The sequence below is a fragment of the Scardinius erythrophthalmus genome, assembly GCF_964197995.2.
Source record: "Scardinius erythrophthalmus genome assembly, chromosome: 22".
In the NCBI taxonomy this organism is placed as follows: Eukaryota; Metazoa; Chordata; class Actinopteri; order Cypriniformes; family Leuciscidae; genus Scardinius; species Scardinius erythrophthalmus.
Window position 1 is genome coordinate 28,112,903 of NC_138242.1, and position 16,636 is coordinate 28,129,538.

A 16,636-nucleotide genomic window follows, 5' to 3' on the forward strand; every position below is an offset into this window, starting at 1 on the left:
TCCATCCATCCAGTTATTTTTGCAGTTCTGTTTAGTGCCACTAGTGTCACAAAAACGGCACTCTACACTTTTAAAAACAAACGTTTCACAGTCAAGAATCTTGATGATTATGTGCTTTGATTGTTCTTTTGAGCAAGTGTGTACAAATGGTCAAATCATTATCGGATCACGTCCAGAAAAAACATCTAAATGTCCTTTGCACTTTTCTTGCCATCCGTACACGCTATTAGGCTAAGTATTAGGGTCCTGGTGAAGGGAGGCCTGAGGTTGTGGTGTTAAGTAGAGGCGATGGATTAGCAGGGGGTGGTGATGATTTCTCCTCATCTCTCCTCGTTTCTCTCGCCGAGCGCTGTCAGATGGCTGATGAGCCGTGGAGCGAGCCCTGACCCTCTGAGCCGCCGCTGCCATTATATACAAGTGCGGAGATAATGAAGCATCCATGCTAATGTCGAAGGGAGGGCGGGGGAGGGGTCAGGGTGGAGGGGGGTTCTGTTAGATCATCTGCTGTTCAGGTCAAAGTGAAACGGCACCGCGACGCCCTTACAAACTGAGAGTGGATTTCTGCACTTGGAAAGACATACAGATTACATTGTTCGTTTGCGTAAACTGCAATGATCTCGGTGCCGACATTTGAAACGTGGCAGGTACGACGGAAATGCCGTGACAACCAATAAACCGATATTTTAGCCACAACTTCTCGCTTTTAGAGCGTATGACTCAAGCTCATCGTAAGCAGAAGCGGCGGCCATTCGATTTCAAGCGGTGTATTGGATAATAAGCATCTGAAACTGTTTTAGAAAGACTTGCGACGTGATACAAAACATCTTATTTCCTTCTCACATATAAAAGAGCATCCGAAATGATTGTGCCATTATTGAAAGAGGCTGTCATGAGACTAACGTATGTGGTAAAGTGTCATTAAAGGAGACTCAGTCATAAAAGTGCTGGATGAGGACATTTATACACAAACACATCAACATTGCTCATTTAGGATTTACTTAAGGATAGTGGTCGACTATGGATAGCTAGATAGGAGGGTGGCCCATACACACACACACACACATATTACATAATACAACTAAATAATAAATAAGATGGATTCTCACAGTACATACCAAACTGTAGTGGTCAGGAGTTTTTCAATGGCCAAAGCAATTAAAATCTACTTATTTTTTGCATATAAGTAAATCTTAACAGTGTTTTAGTAACTACAAAAGTAAGATACTTTGAGTAAAATAAGTTTACTTTAACCATTTGTACAACAAAAATGACAGTAACATTTCTGAAATGTATTTTCTTTTAATCCATTGCTAAAAAATATTTTTAACATTAAAAATGTTGGTAGAAATTAAGCATGGTAGAATGAATACTTCTCTTTAAGTTGGCAATTAGACACAGAAAACCCTCCAAATTCTAAATAATATTTTAAAACCAAAAACTATCCATTGACAAAACTGCCGGTATATTTAAAAATGGACGTATGGCGGGGAAAAACAGCTCATCTCTAAAATAACCAATCATCAGCTGATTTAATTGGTTTATTTCAACTAAAAACCTTTTTTTACTTGAAAACAGAATGCATACATTATATATTGACAAAGCTGCCAGTGGATTTAAAAACTGACATATTGCGCGAAAAAAACGCCAATGCGATCATCTCTAAAATAACCAAATGATTTATTGGTTTATCAAAAAAATTGGCGATATATATTGTCTATCACTGCACAAGTTGCGTCTTAGTTCACAAGGACAGGTTGCACAACTCTGAGAAGCTATTCGTAAAAGAAAATACATCTGCATCCTGTGTACCACATGTAAATGAACACAGGAACCACGGTGTGAATCTCTCTGTCTCACACTCTTATAAATACACCTCTAGAGCAGATGTCATTGATTAAAGCTGATGGGCAGGCCATTAGCGCTTTGATATTATATATCTGTCAGCGGTGACACAACTGAACGCACGCTTGCAGAATGATCATATTTAAAACGGTTCCGGTGAATACTTAGCAGAAAGATTAGACCGGGCCTCATCGAGACAGACTCTTTTACTTGCGGACACATGCGTTCATTCATTTGCGCTCCTTCACTCCCTCACTCCCTCTTTCTTTTTCTCATCCTCACCCCCCTCATCTCCCCAATCCTACACACCCCCCAGAGTTCCTAATGGTCTTTAGATCAGGAGGAAGTGTATGAATTACAGACTACAGAAAAAGACAGGGAACAGCTAGACCGCCATGAATGAAAAATTACCCCTTTGTTCCTTCGCATCAATTGCATGCCTAATGAAATCAAAATCAGATTGCATAATCAAGTGTACGTCCTCCACTCGGCGGAGGCCCACTGCGAATCGTAACCTTTTCCCTCTCGAGTGGAAATTAACACAATTTTCCTCTAATACGAAGCAGAGTGAAAAAGGGAAACGGGAAAAGCGGCCCGTGTCAAATTGGGACCCGAGCGCTTCGGCGTAAATTTGTGTTAAACCGAAGGTCAACTGGCGTATCAACAAAATAACACAGATAAAAGCCATCTCAGACCTGCAAATGTTGTATAATATATGTAAAAACAAAAAGGTCTGTCTATAAAGATCAAAACTGGTTATTAAAATGGCTTGAATGGTTGAAATCAATATGAATTTCCATTTACAACACAGTATAAATAAAAATGAAGATTGTATTTGGATTTTAAATATCAGGAATAGACTGAATCATGAAGTGGACAGCCTTAATCTCATATTTACTGACAAAAATATTAGTTGAGGAAGGTTTTTTGGGAGGATCCTACGGTATGCATGTATGTAATTTAGTTCAAATTCTTTTGTGCATTTGATTCACTGTCTTTCCTCAATTTATGACCCCTTAAAAACGTACCTTTGCAATAAAATTTTCCTTTATTTTTTGACACGTAAGAGGTCTACTTCTATATCATTGCGTCTTTGGCCCCATCCACCGGCGCGTTATTGAGATGAGAGAATTAAGGAGAATTAATTGTTTTATTAAGGAGAGAAGAGAGATACAGGATCCCTGGACTAAAAACAACATTACCTTTCAAAGGATCCTAATGCTAGGAAAGTAGCTATTTATTTTCAACTATGTGATTATCTCAGAGGAGCATTATTTGTTAGTTAGGTACATTTCCCTGTGTATACTAAATCAGTAAATCAGTCACAATTTCGGTGCAGGCTTTGCAAACAGTTAATTCTAATGCCTAATCTGTAATCAGTGATTTCTGACATGTACTGATTCATGTACAGTTACCGGTAGACGTTCTCAAAATCGTTTAAATCAATGCGTCAGTAAATCAAGCCATTGACTAAATAGTCAACTTAACATTGTTACTTAAATTGTGATTACATTATGTACAGAAAGCGATCAAAGAACCCTCCCTTTATAATCACCAATCGAATCGCCATTCGATTATAAATCGAATCTCCAGCGATTATAAAGGGAGGGTTCTTTGATCGCTTTCTGTACATAATTTGATTAACCTCCAGTGGAGATGTCAATCACACAGCACGGGTTTATCAGTGACTGAGTTCTGGACTCTCGCTTAAACTCCTGTTACAATCAATGACACTGTCTACACTGCACAATGAATCTCCTCTTATTTACATTGTATTTGAACTGTTGAAACTGCAGAAATCGAGCTTTCATGTCTGTCATCGGCTACAATGCTGATCGCTGCAACCTTTCATGTGACGGGAGTAGATCTAAATATAATGCTATAATCAACACTTTTCACGATTAGTTAATGTCGACAGCTGTAATAGTAAAAATGTAGTAAATGTTTTCAAGAGTTCAAAACATGTAATACCTATTTCATATGCAAAGATGTTAGCCAATCATAGCAGGGGGCGTTTACATTGAAGTCTCACAGCAGACACGCCCCTTGAAACAGAGCGTTCAAATCAGAGGGCTAAAATAAGGATAGAAAATGGCCTTTTATTTCTAAATTATGACCATTTTTGATGTAAAAATCATACTAACATAATAAGTGCACCTCAGGAAACATAAATGCAGTTCATGACCCTTAAATATTAAATTATTGGATTAGTCGATATCTGCAACATAAATGTAATACTACATCCACAAAATAAATGTAACATTAAAACTTACATTTGGAAAGAGTGAATCAAATGCACTGCTGAATCTGAACTAAGTTTTGTTGTAAATACACATTTACAGTAACAATATACTACATTTAATTCAATATCCAAAATATGATAAATAAGTATCAATCACGAAGAATTCATTTTATGCTGATAAATCATGTTTGATTTATCAAGATGTTTGATTTTTTTTTTACAGTTTGACAGATAATTTCATAATTTTCACATTTTTATTATAAACTAGACAATTTTCATCAACAAAATTTTGAATAATTTTAAAGTAAAATGGACAGAAATTAATAAGATATTATTAAGAGAAATGTTATCTTAATGTTCATTAAAAAAAAAAAATTGCAAAAAAATAACATTGAGAGTGTGATTGATGACAGCAGGAAAGTAGTCACTTTTGGGGCTGAGCAAGTAATTAGATTAAACCACAAATATGAATATAAAAATATTAAATGTAATTTCCATGTTGATTTTCAGTGATACATAATACTACAGTCAGTCAGTGATATATAAAACAATTTCTTTATATTTCTATAACCTAAATACAGATGTACAGTCTTAACTAATGCTGTAATCTGTGTGCATTAGTTGCCTAAGGGCATGTTTGAGCTCTTTACCCAGACATCTCTATTTTCTGTAGCTTGAATAAAACAGGTCCAGGTGTTGTGACTATTTCAGGTCCAAACGCCCCAAAATTCTCCCTTTTCTAACCTCTGCAGTCGACTGAAGGTTAATTAGTTGCCAACCTGAACGCAATTTCAACTTTTGTGGTTTTTCCGAGCAACCCCATTCATCTGGCCCAGCAACACTGACAAATGCTCATGTCTCTGTGACCAATAAACCCGGTTCCCTATCCAACACAAGACTGGACTCAAGCCAGAAAACTGCAGTTCCCAGAAGCCCTTGCTGACCTGTCTTTAATGATGCAAAAGCAATTAGCCCAGGCTAAGTGATGCTGAGGTCCTGGCCGGTTATGTTTCCACAGCGGTCATGCCAGCTTGCAGAGCCCCTGGAGAAAGTTGCTCCTGTTTTTTTATTAATTACACTTGATCTCAGCTCCCTAAATCCAATTATACCTTCACAGACCTCCCAAACTCTCTCTCTCACAAGTGAAAACAGAGTAAATCTGGTTCTTACAAGGCACAAATAAACCGATGTACAGCTAAATCCGAAAACAAGCAGTGTACATAAGTTTTCAGAATGGATACCAATGCTACTTTAGTTGAACAGTTCCTGACTTCTAACACACATTAGGTAGAGCTACAAGAGGTTTTTAATGAGGAGTCAACAATTTAACGCTGTTGCAATTAATAAATTCATTAATTATAAAAGTATAACACTACTGAATCAGTTCACACTTACTTGTGGCGCCGATACCGAGTTGTAAAGTGCTGCGGTCTTTGGTCAGTCCGTTGGTTTTGGGGCTGGCTGTAGGGGCGACCGTGGCCACCGCTCTGGGCGGCCTCTTCCCGGGAACCTTCACCGTCGTCCGCAGCAAATCGATTTCTTTACCGTGGATGTTCTGCATGTAGTCCTGAGAAATAAAAATATGACATTATATACATCTAGATCTAGGCTGGGAAATTGGTCAGCAGTAAACCCACATCTGACACATCGTGAATGAGAATGAGGCTTTGAAAATGCAAAATCACAGTCCGTTCAATATGCTCCTGAAATGTAACGTTTCTAGTTGCAATTAAATTCCGCTTAACGATTGTTTTCTTAATGAGTAGGACCAAGACAATTTTAGTACAGTGTTTCAGGCTCATTTTTGGACAATGCAAATGAAATGAGTCAAACAAATGTTATAAAAATCATTTGGTTGTAGTATTATTATTTAGTTACCAACTCTAGTATTAAGTTTTGGGGTATTTAATTATTTTCTAGCATTTAAAGTCAGCATGATAACGTATCTGCAGAAGTCTTTTGTTCCCTATTGTGACGTATATCTGAGTGAAACGGCTTTTTGATCAAGAAAAGATTTAGGGCGGGGCTTGATTTTGTCCATAGGGAACTGAGTGGATGGTTGTGGCTTGCTATTGGTCGATCTCAAGTGAGTGACAGGTTGTCCTGCCCTCGCGTCAGTAAGAGAAGAGATGTCGCTCCAAGAGGGTATTTTGATTAAAGATTAAGAAGGCACATGAACTTAAAAAAAAAAGTATGTGCACAGATAAATAATTTATAATAAATACTGCAGTATTCAATAAAAAAAACAAGAATTGCCCATTTTGATTTCATTGTGACTAAGTATATTCTAATATTTTCTAGCATTTCAGCATATTATGAGTTTTTTTGTGAACTTAAGACATATTTTCAATATTTTCTAAATAAACAGCATGACATATTGAACTGTCTGTACTTCTATTATCCACGGCCTAATTTGCATGAAATTAAATATGCCTGAAGTTTACACAAACAAACAATGAACAGATGCAGCGCTAAAGCAAAGTAAGAAAAAAAAAAACCTAAGTAAGAAACTTTTTAGAGGTCCTGAAGCTTTAAAAACAAACACAACGATGAATAAAAGCAGCTTTGGACAATCAAACCAGCACCAGACCCACGCAATCTATTTCACCTGTTTCCACGCTGCCGCAGATTAGCAAAATTAGCATTAATGACTGCGAGCAGACTCATTCCAATTTAAATCGGCCTATTCCATTTTCAGGGGAGTTTGCAAAGCGCAAATGGGCTAAGCCAAGGTGCAAATCACCCTGCTCAGCACAAAAGAGGCGAGCAGAGATTTTGGCCTCGAAAGTCTCCCGCCAACTCCTCTTCACTTTTATTGCGCCCCATAAAGCACTAATTTCTTCAAAAGCCTCAGTACTAATTACCCAGTGAGCGCTCTCATTCCATTTTATTGCTGGAATTAACAGCCAGTTTGAGGCGCAGAAAGCTATTAAGATGTGTGATTAAGCCATATTCAATTAGTTTCTACAAACAATTTAATTGATGTAGCAGACAGAATTAACAGAAGGGGATTGTGGGATAGCTCGGCTGGCTGCGGCGCAAAATTAAACCGTCTTTCCGTGCATCTCTCTCTCTCCCCGTCCTTCTCGTTGAGCTAAACGAGTGGTCCACAGGTGTCCAAACCCAAATGTCTCTAACGATTATGACGCCCATGGCATCGCGTGCCTATTACACACACCGCTGGCATGAGATGCGCATTATATCGATAATAAACATGCAGTTCATGTGAGAGACGTGAGTTTGGCCAAGATATTAATTTCGGTCATAGTCCGTGGAGACCGCTAAATGCGTCTCATGTAACTTGTCTTGACGGTCAAGGTACGCCGCTTCTCCAGTGGATCTTAATTAGGAAGCCCTTATTAATTACCAACCTATGTTACAAGTGTCGTAGAAACACAAGAACAAAGATAGGCGTGAACGTGACGTATGCAAATGAGGGGAACGGAGGAAAAGGGACGCGTGAGAAAGCTGGGGGATGAGTGAGAGGGGATTTTAGGAGGTATTAAGGCCGCGCGGGGGTTCTGACAGAGATAAATGTTCCGCGCGAAACGGCCTGTGCTTTTCCCGCGGCGACTGCCGTAAGATACGAGAGCTGCTGGAGCAACGGAAGAGAAGCTGACCTGTCCGGCCCTCGTCTGTATTAGTAGAAACCTAGAAAATACCTCCAAAACACCCAAACAGTCTCTCATACTGAATCTCAATCTAAACCATAATATCGTCGTTTCAAATGTTCATCATTCAAATAAGGTTTTAAAGATGTATAGAAATCATGCTAGTGCAATCGCGAAAAATCCCTTCGATATGTCCCGTTATGACAATGTTGGAATCGATTTCATGGTGTTTTTAACTGGAACGAGAGGTCTGATTCGTGAACAATTCTCTTTTTATGCAAAATTAGTTACAAGCGAAGAACAACGTTTGTAGATCACTTGACTGTAAAGGATATCTGAGGTTAAAGGAACATTCTCCAAACCTAAAATGAACATCCCATTTACTTAAAGGGATAGTTCACCCAAAAATGAAAATTCTGTCATCATTTACCTGTATGAGTTTCTTTCTTCTGTTGAACACAAAAGAAGATATTTTGAAGAATGTTGGTTACCAAAAAGTTGATAGGCCCCATTGACCCATAAACTGTTTTGTTACCTATATTCTTCAAAATATCTTCATTTGTGTTCAGAAGATGATCAAGGGTCTTACGGGTTTGGAACGACATGAGGGTGAGTAATTAATGCCAGAAATGGTTCTCTCTCAAAACGCCGGCTCCCTATTAGCTAGCTCCTGCGTTAGCATATGCCGTAGTGGTCACGTGACCAACGTCGGCCAATAGTGAGGCAGCGTTCTGACGTAGAACCTGGAAGTGCTGCACTGTTTACACTACATCAACAGCATTGGATTTCATCAAAAATATCTTAATTTGTGTTCAGAAGATGAACGAAAGTCTTGCGGGTTTGGAACGACATGAGGGTGAGTAATTAATGACAGAATTTTCATTTTGGGTGAACTATCCCTTTAAGAACCCTAGAATATATATGAACAAAAATAGACTGTTCTAGGATCCAAAAAGTATTAGCTAGGTAAGCAAGGAAATTACACCAAATACCACTCAGTGAATCATTTGTTTGAATCAGTTCACTGAATTGAATCATCTTAATGATCCTATTCAGCTAAATGAACTCTAACAGCAGAAGAGACGCATACTTACATGTAAACTAGGGTGGTAGGTGAGCAGGCCGTTGTCACACAAAGTTACGTATTTCTTCTTCCACTCCTTATTAAGTGATTTCCCACTCCTTTTTAACAAAATCCCCTGTTCAAGACAAAAACAATAAGTAATGAGAAGATTTCAGATCAGAAAACATTCAAATTGCTCTGAATAACAATCAGCAGGGCCATTTTAATAACACAGAAACAATTTCAGGCTCAGGATGAAGAAGATCAGCTGGTCAACCTCTGAGATGTCAAGACACATCCCCCAAGTTTCCCCAGCACTGTGAAGATTCATGTACTCATTCACACTTGAGTCACACACACACCCTCATTTGCATAAATACAAGGCCTATTAACACATAGTGTAGATTTTCACAGTCAATTTTCACCTTTTAAACCACTGCATGGCTTCTTCACACCAAACATTTGCTGTTAATGTTTTGTTTTACTTTAAGTAGGTCACCTTTTTGTATTGCCCACATTTGTTTAATGCAAATTTTTGCCACTAACCTCCTCCAGTGATTTACATCAGTTTGTCATATCGATCTTGGTGTGAACAGACCTTTCTATTTATTGATTTAGCAGATTATTTTATCCAGAATGACTTACAAGTGAGAAATGTATGTATGTATGTATGTGTATATTATATATATATATATATGACATTAGCGGTTCCTGCTTCAAAACCAGTAGGTTTAAGAGAAGAACCAATTTTTCCAGGCCTGGATCACTTTTTCCTTGGTGGACACCCACAGGAGGAGGCCGGATTGGGCATCGGCACCGTGTCTGTGCACATCAAAGACTGTGAGGAGCACATATCAGTGCTGTGGGGGGAGAGCAGAGGCTAAATCCAATTTGTGCACAGACTCAGTGTGTATTCTTTTGCCTGTTGCGCCGGCGAACTCTCCCAGACCTCTGCTAGCACGAGGATTAGAGCCTGTGATCCCGAGCTCTTCAAAAGCTTCCAGCCTCCGTCCCGTCCCCTGCTCAAGGCCTCACCATCAATCTCCCGCTGTTCTTTTAAGAAAACACTCACTGAGCATTTATCCCCTAAAGTCCAGCCAGGACAAACACTCCCCGGCCAGGGCTGGAAGTGCACAGAGGTGTTTAGGGGTGGGCGGCAGGGAGCACAGGGGGTTTGGGTGGCCTGTTTTGGCTTAATTAGGGGATTAGGGAAGATTCCTGTGCTCTTTACCACTTCCTGTTGGGAGTGAGAGAGTAGGAGGGCTCTGATGTGTTAACCGGCCGGCCTGACACTGAAGGGGACTAATCCACGTGAAGAATACACTACTTGCTTAACATCAGTTGCTGACCCGGGGTCAACTGGGTATCATGGTGTTTACCCGACAATCAAGTCCTAATCCTCTCCTCGCCTTGATCTGATCCCTCCACGGATATTCTCTCCTAAATGCAGCTCTATCAACTCAACCACTCAAGAAGTAGTCTTTAAAAGCAGTTGGCATTACTACATTACTACAAGTTACATTGACTACATGAATGTAATAAAATTATATATAACAAGTCAACTTTTTACATTTTATATATATATAAATATATATATAATTGATTTTATTTCACATTATTTTATTTTAAGTATCTGGCTGGCAGTTTTTTTCCAAATGCTCTACAGGCCATATGTAGTAGTAATAATATATATGCAGTTAAAACAGTAAATCAAATTAAAATAGCAAAGAAAAAGCAGTGAAAAATAGCTCAAACAGTACTCTGCCAAATGCATAATAATAAAATAAATTAAATAAAATGTAAAAAGTTGACTTGCTATATATAATTTTATATTACATTCATGTAGTGTCAAACAATAATCTGACAAAAGCATAAAATAATATATAATGTGAAATAATAAAAATAAATGTAATAGCAAAAAAGCAAAGAAAAATCTCAAAAGAGTTGTCTGTCAAATGCATAAAATAATACAGCAAAGAAATTTTGATTCGTTATATATCATTTTATATAACATTAATGTAGCTTGAACAGTAGCCTACCAAATGCATAAAATAAAAGAGAAATATATATTTTTTTAAAGTATGCAAACATAGCCATATTATTTATTTCTCCAGATTTGACTGATTGACTAATCCTGTATAAACACTGTAAAGGAAGCATGCTTGAGGGTTTTGGTCAAGCTTGTATTCTTCCTTGTATTTGGTGTTTATAATATATTATGATCACTATGCAGGAACTGTCATTTCATAAGAAGCAACCATCTGTTAGCTGAACTGCCCTGTCATTATTCATTCAATAATGCATGTGTTCCTACAGAATTCCTATCGGTTTGCCAATCAAATAAATTAAACGGACAGCCGAGTGACCTCTTCTGGCAACGGCTTCTGTGCACGTACATGGACGTCGCTCTAGTCACGTTTGTTTCCAACAGTCATGGATGCATAAACATGATCGGCGAAATCACACCCCACAGTGCTGAAACAGATCAATGCTAAAGGAGAGAAACATGAACGTCTAGCATCAATAAAAAGAATATAAAGCAAGATGTTCAGGGTGGATCTTGGAAAATGACCTCTATGTACTTTGATACTTTCAGATATTTCAATGAGAAAGTCTGAAATCATTAAATTATGTGTTTAATCTATTCCTTACTAAAAAGTACCATTATAAAATGTTACATACATTATGTACCACGTTTTTGAAGATAATGATGGTAATATCATGATGGTAGTATTTGAAGTTTTCCTTCAAGTGCAAATTAAATACCATAAATATGGTAAATAAAATTAAGTGTCATGGTATTACCATCTGACACCCTCAGGACTTTAAGGGGGATATATTACTATCATGAATGCAATTTTTCTTTCATTAATTTAGAAAATGTATTAACAGTTTAAAAAATGTATACATTAAATTATTTATAAATCATGGTAGTGTTTGTTGTATTGCCTTTATGTAAATAAATAATTAGCATTACAGTAAATATTGAGTATAAAATGGTACAAAATAATATGAGAAATTTCAATGAAAATAACCATTGTGAATAATGGGAATTACAGAAAAAAAATTGTTAAATGCACATTTCACTTAAATATAAACTTTATATAAAATATATTTCACTATAAAATAAATTAAAACTTAAGTAAAAAATTATATATTTATTTTTAAATAAAATATAAATAATACAAAATGAAATAATCCAAGCGTATTATGGTGATGAGAATTTAGGAGAAAATGTGACTTAATTGTCATGAGAATAATTGCACAATACAATACAAAAAAACAAAAAATAAAACAACAATTATAAAATCCCCCCAAAAAAAGATTCACCATAATGCAAAGGGTGGTTATTTACATTAGACTCTTTTTTTTTTTACAACCTACAGTAAGCCAACATAATCATACAAACGCCATGCTGAATGCACACGCACCTGTCTGTCTTCTATCTCCTAAACCAACAGACACACACACACACACACACAGATCCCTCTCTTCCTGTAGCTCACACAGACATGTCTATCATCACGATGGCCTCAGTTCTGTGGTCAGCGGAGGAGAGGAGGGGGAAAGAAAGAGGAACTTACTGGGATTAAACACAAAAGCCTTGTGTTGACAGTCTCCCTGTGTCACCCCTGAGCCATCACTGCTATTGTTGTCCTTATTTACCATTTTTACTGATTAGGAGGGATGGGGGGGTCCACAGTGTGTAATTTGCCCAGTGGGAGGTAATTATACTCCCATGGCACTTTGATCTTCCTGACTGTGCATTTGACTGGCCGGGCAATCAGCTCCATTGAAAGGCGTCCCACCATGGCCAGCGTCCCCCCTCTCCTTTACTCTCTCTGTGACTATCCACTACAGACAAACAGATTACAATGACTGCTCTTAAAGGGATCATCTTTAAAGCAGGAGTGTAATTGATGCACAATGGAGATAGAGTAAAGGAGGTTGACTGAGAGGAAATAGTTGTGTGATATGTTAACTGTGAGAGGGACGCGTCACCCCAATCATGTTAATGCTATGATCCATATACAAATGTTCCTATAAATATATTTCCTTTCCAACGGTGCATTCTGAATAATAATAAATAAATAAATGCATATATTTCCCCACTATCCTGCAGAAGTCCAGTGCTCGTCTTCTCATTAACTGTGTTTTTCTCTTACTGATCATATTTCATAATTGTTGACTTCACATTTTTAAATGAATTTGACTGATAAAAAGGATTGCTTTTATTCCAGTCTTTTAAAATATTTGAATGAATGAATGTGCCTTAAATCAATTTAACGATGTTATTGAATTAATCTTAAACGGTAACGAACTCAGCATAGAGGAGAATGACAGTCAACTATTTTGAATATATTAATTATGATTTTTGGCCACAAATGTAAATTATGATTGACAATGAAAAATGACACAATAGTAATTCAAATATGTAATACAAATAAATGAAGGTTTGTATTCATCAGGTCTCGCGCTCTTTAGCATCACGGTCACTAGTTTAGACGAGCACTGACACCCTGTGGTGGAACAATGCCGTATGTTTAACAGCCGCTGCTTTCTCAGATCTTTACACAGGAATTATCAGAATATCTCTTATCCATGTCCAGGTTTTTACATATTCTTGCAGACATTCATTTCAGGTGGTGTTCAGTCAACTACGTGACTACAGCACATTGAAAATATACATAACCGGAAATAAATGAGCTGTACTATTTCAAAACGGAAGTGCGTCACAAAGCTCAGCGCAAGTAATCCATTGAGATTAATATACGTTTCAGATCTACAATTTAACATAAAATTGCCTCATGCAAATTGTACTTCAGGCACTTGTACACAATTTATTTGTACATTTATTCTCACAGCACACAACAGAAACTGAATTACATGTGACTACAACGAATTACAAAATTGACTAAACTTCTTTTAAATTACCTTATTTGCAAACTATTTTTAAACTTAATTATGTAACTACATTCAAGCTAGTTGTGTATTATTTTTTGGAAATGTGGAATAAAGAATTCCTCAAACACTTTTGTTAAACTATATCTAAACTAGATTTGTTAATTGTGTCTTAACGTCTTTCGAATCAACATTTTTTACTAAACTATTTTCAAACATATTTGGAAATGATTTCTAAACTACTTTTGTAAAACTACCTTATTTGTAACATAGTGTTTAAAAACTCTCTAAAATACTACAAGGAAAGAATTTTGTAAACTAAATCTAAACAGCCTTCGTAAACTACTTTGAAATGAATTTATTGTAAAATACTGCTTGGAGACTATTTCTAAATTACTTTTATAAACTACCTTATTTGTAAACTCCTTTTTAAAAACTATTTCTTAATTGACGTTGTTACCTAATTCTAAAGTATTTTATTAGAAAATGACTGTGTAAAATAAACTAATTTGAAATAATAAACTATTTGGAAGCCATTTTGTAAACTACTGCAACTGGATTTGCTTAAAGTCAGAGGTTGCATGTGATGCTTGTCCTAGGAATGACTTCTGTTCAATGTGACAATGCTAATCCCTGGCAGGGGTTAAAGGTTAAGGCTAGGGTTCATTTGAAAATTGAATCAGAGGCTCAAAAAACACCAAATGAACGAACAACTCTGCTAAAGAAAAATAAATATTTGACAGCTACTCCATCAAGTACTACCGCCAATTACTAAGATGAATCCTTTCAAAATCACATTAGCTCTTTCTAAGGTATTTCACTAAACTTCTGTTCAAACACATACATCACAAAACTGACTGTAATGTAGAATGTAATGATTCTTGAACACCTGTTTCTACTGAATGTTATAAGTAAAAGTTCTTATACATGATTAAACAACATTAAATACCAGTTTCGGTTCATAAATCATATTAAATGATTAAAAAAAGCAATGGATACACAAAAATTGCACATTTCCCAAAGGGTGGCCAAATCCCAAATTTCTTGTTAGGGTGAGTTGGGCAAGGCTGATGATTATGTAAGAAAAATCAATTATTGACTAAATAAATAAAATATATCCAACATAAAAACTAAAAAAAAGAAATTTAAGGATTCCAAGACAATTTTCTAACGTGTAAGTTCATGGACATTCAAATGCATCATGGCAAGAGCAGGCCAAAGCTAAGTATAATTTTCCAATATGTTGCAACTGATTCATATTAGAGATTTTGGAGCTGAAAGTAAGTCATTGTTTGCCAGATTATGTGTAATTACATATCATATAAACTGCCACCATTACTGCCAACAGGTTACTACAGATAGAACAAGAATATGTAGACTTAGTTAACATTGTGTTGTACTGACATCTGTTGGTCGCACAAAGAAACTGACAGAGAAAGCCTAAAACAATCAAGTTCATTTCAGTTTTAAAGTCTTCAAAAATAGTTTGCATACCCTTTTAGTGCTGAAACACACATCCACATCATGCATACATAGTAAAACACTTCTTAAGATATTGACATTTAAAAATCCTATCCTACAACAGTGTACTTACCTCATATAATGAGTGTATGAATAAGGTGACGTACCTGTTTGATGGGTATGGCCCTTCCACTCCCTATACTGTCAGTTTTACTCTCAATGCTCTTTGTCTGATCACTGGCTTTCCGTGACTGCAAAGAAACAAGACAAGATGTCAGTGCAAAGAACACACTGGGAACATACATGGAGGTGGGGAGGGTGTGTGTGTGTGTTGTGTCTTAACTCTAGTGTGTGTGTGCAGGTGAAATGTGTGTCAGTGTGTTGTGGGGGACAACAAAAAATAGCAAGAAAAAGGCTAAAATAAACGCGCAAGCAGAACGGTGCAAACATACAGCAGCACATTGAACGTGCAGTATATATAGATACATATTTACACAGACCAGGACAGACACACAAAACAAAACGACAACGGAAAATATCAAATTCGACCAATAACGAAACACAGGAAGTCAGAACTAAACCCCCTCAAGAGCTCTTTTGCAAATCTTTGGCGCCTCCCTGTGGCTTTACCAACCACAGATGCAACAGATTCAAACAATTCAAGAACAATAAATGCAGTTTTATATACAAAAGTGAGAAAAACAGCACAGGTTAGCGGGGGGGGGGGGGGAAGGATTAAATTAATACGGTGCATCTTTTCGACGGCCTCCACCTGTCAAAACATTTGATAAACACTTCCAGGTCAGACGAGAGAAATAAAAAAAAAGATGCAATATTAGGGTTAAATTCACAGAAACATTTCCAACAAAGCAAAATCATGGGGGGGAAAACATTAGGGAATTAATTTATACATTTCAGATCTGGATTACAAGACGTCTCCGCTTCCAGGAAGAGGCTGGAAAATGGCATTAAGCAAAGAATTAATGTTAAACAAGGAATTTTCTCACTCAAAATGAACCAAGAACATCCACAATGCACTCATACCCGACAGACAACATCATGGTCTCATACGAAACAAGATGAGGCGCTCATTCGCAAATGGAGAGAGGTATGGTTTCATCTACTCAAATAAACTAGGCTGATGTGTATTTTTCAACAGTTTATTTTCGTTTGGATATATACAGACACCATACAAATCAAGTCACAGGTTTACGTGGAAATAGTCAACAGGCAGAGCCACACATTGCAGTTCCCACAAGAGAGAGTTCGACTAAAGAGGCGCTGTTTCATATATCTCATATATTTATAGAATATACTTTCTATAGAATACCATTGGAAATCAAATTCAATACAAGATATACGGCAGTCTATATTTGTCCATTATTGAATGATATAAAAAACGAAACAGTGTGCAACGCATGGAACAGTTCATCTTACCACATTGTCATGAAAGAAAAAAAATGAATAAGCAAACCAATTCAATAAAAGAACAAAATAATGGCTCTGAGTCACAAA

General features: G+C 36.9%; 1 protein-coding gene across 2 annotated transcripts in view; it reads right to left on the reverse strand.

Annotated features, from left to right (window-relative positions):
- agap3 (ArfGAP with GTPase domain, ankyrin repeat and PH domain 3) overlaps positions 1–16,636 on the reverse strand; it is a gene marked incomplete at its 5' end in the record, with an annotated part of 175,325 nt that overhangs the window by 50,370 nt on the left and 108,319 nt on the right. For both annotated transcript variants that reach the window (XM_081353120.1, XM_081353119.1), the window contains 3 exons: positions 5,480–5,651; positions 8,790–8,894; positions 15,289–15,372. In XM_081353120.1, coding sequence (XP_081209246.1) covers positions 5,480–5,651; positions 8,790–8,894; positions 15,289–15,372 — 361 coding nt within the window. The remainder of the gene's footprint in view (positions 1–5,479; positions 5,652–8,789; positions 8,895–15,288; positions 15,373–16,636) is intronic.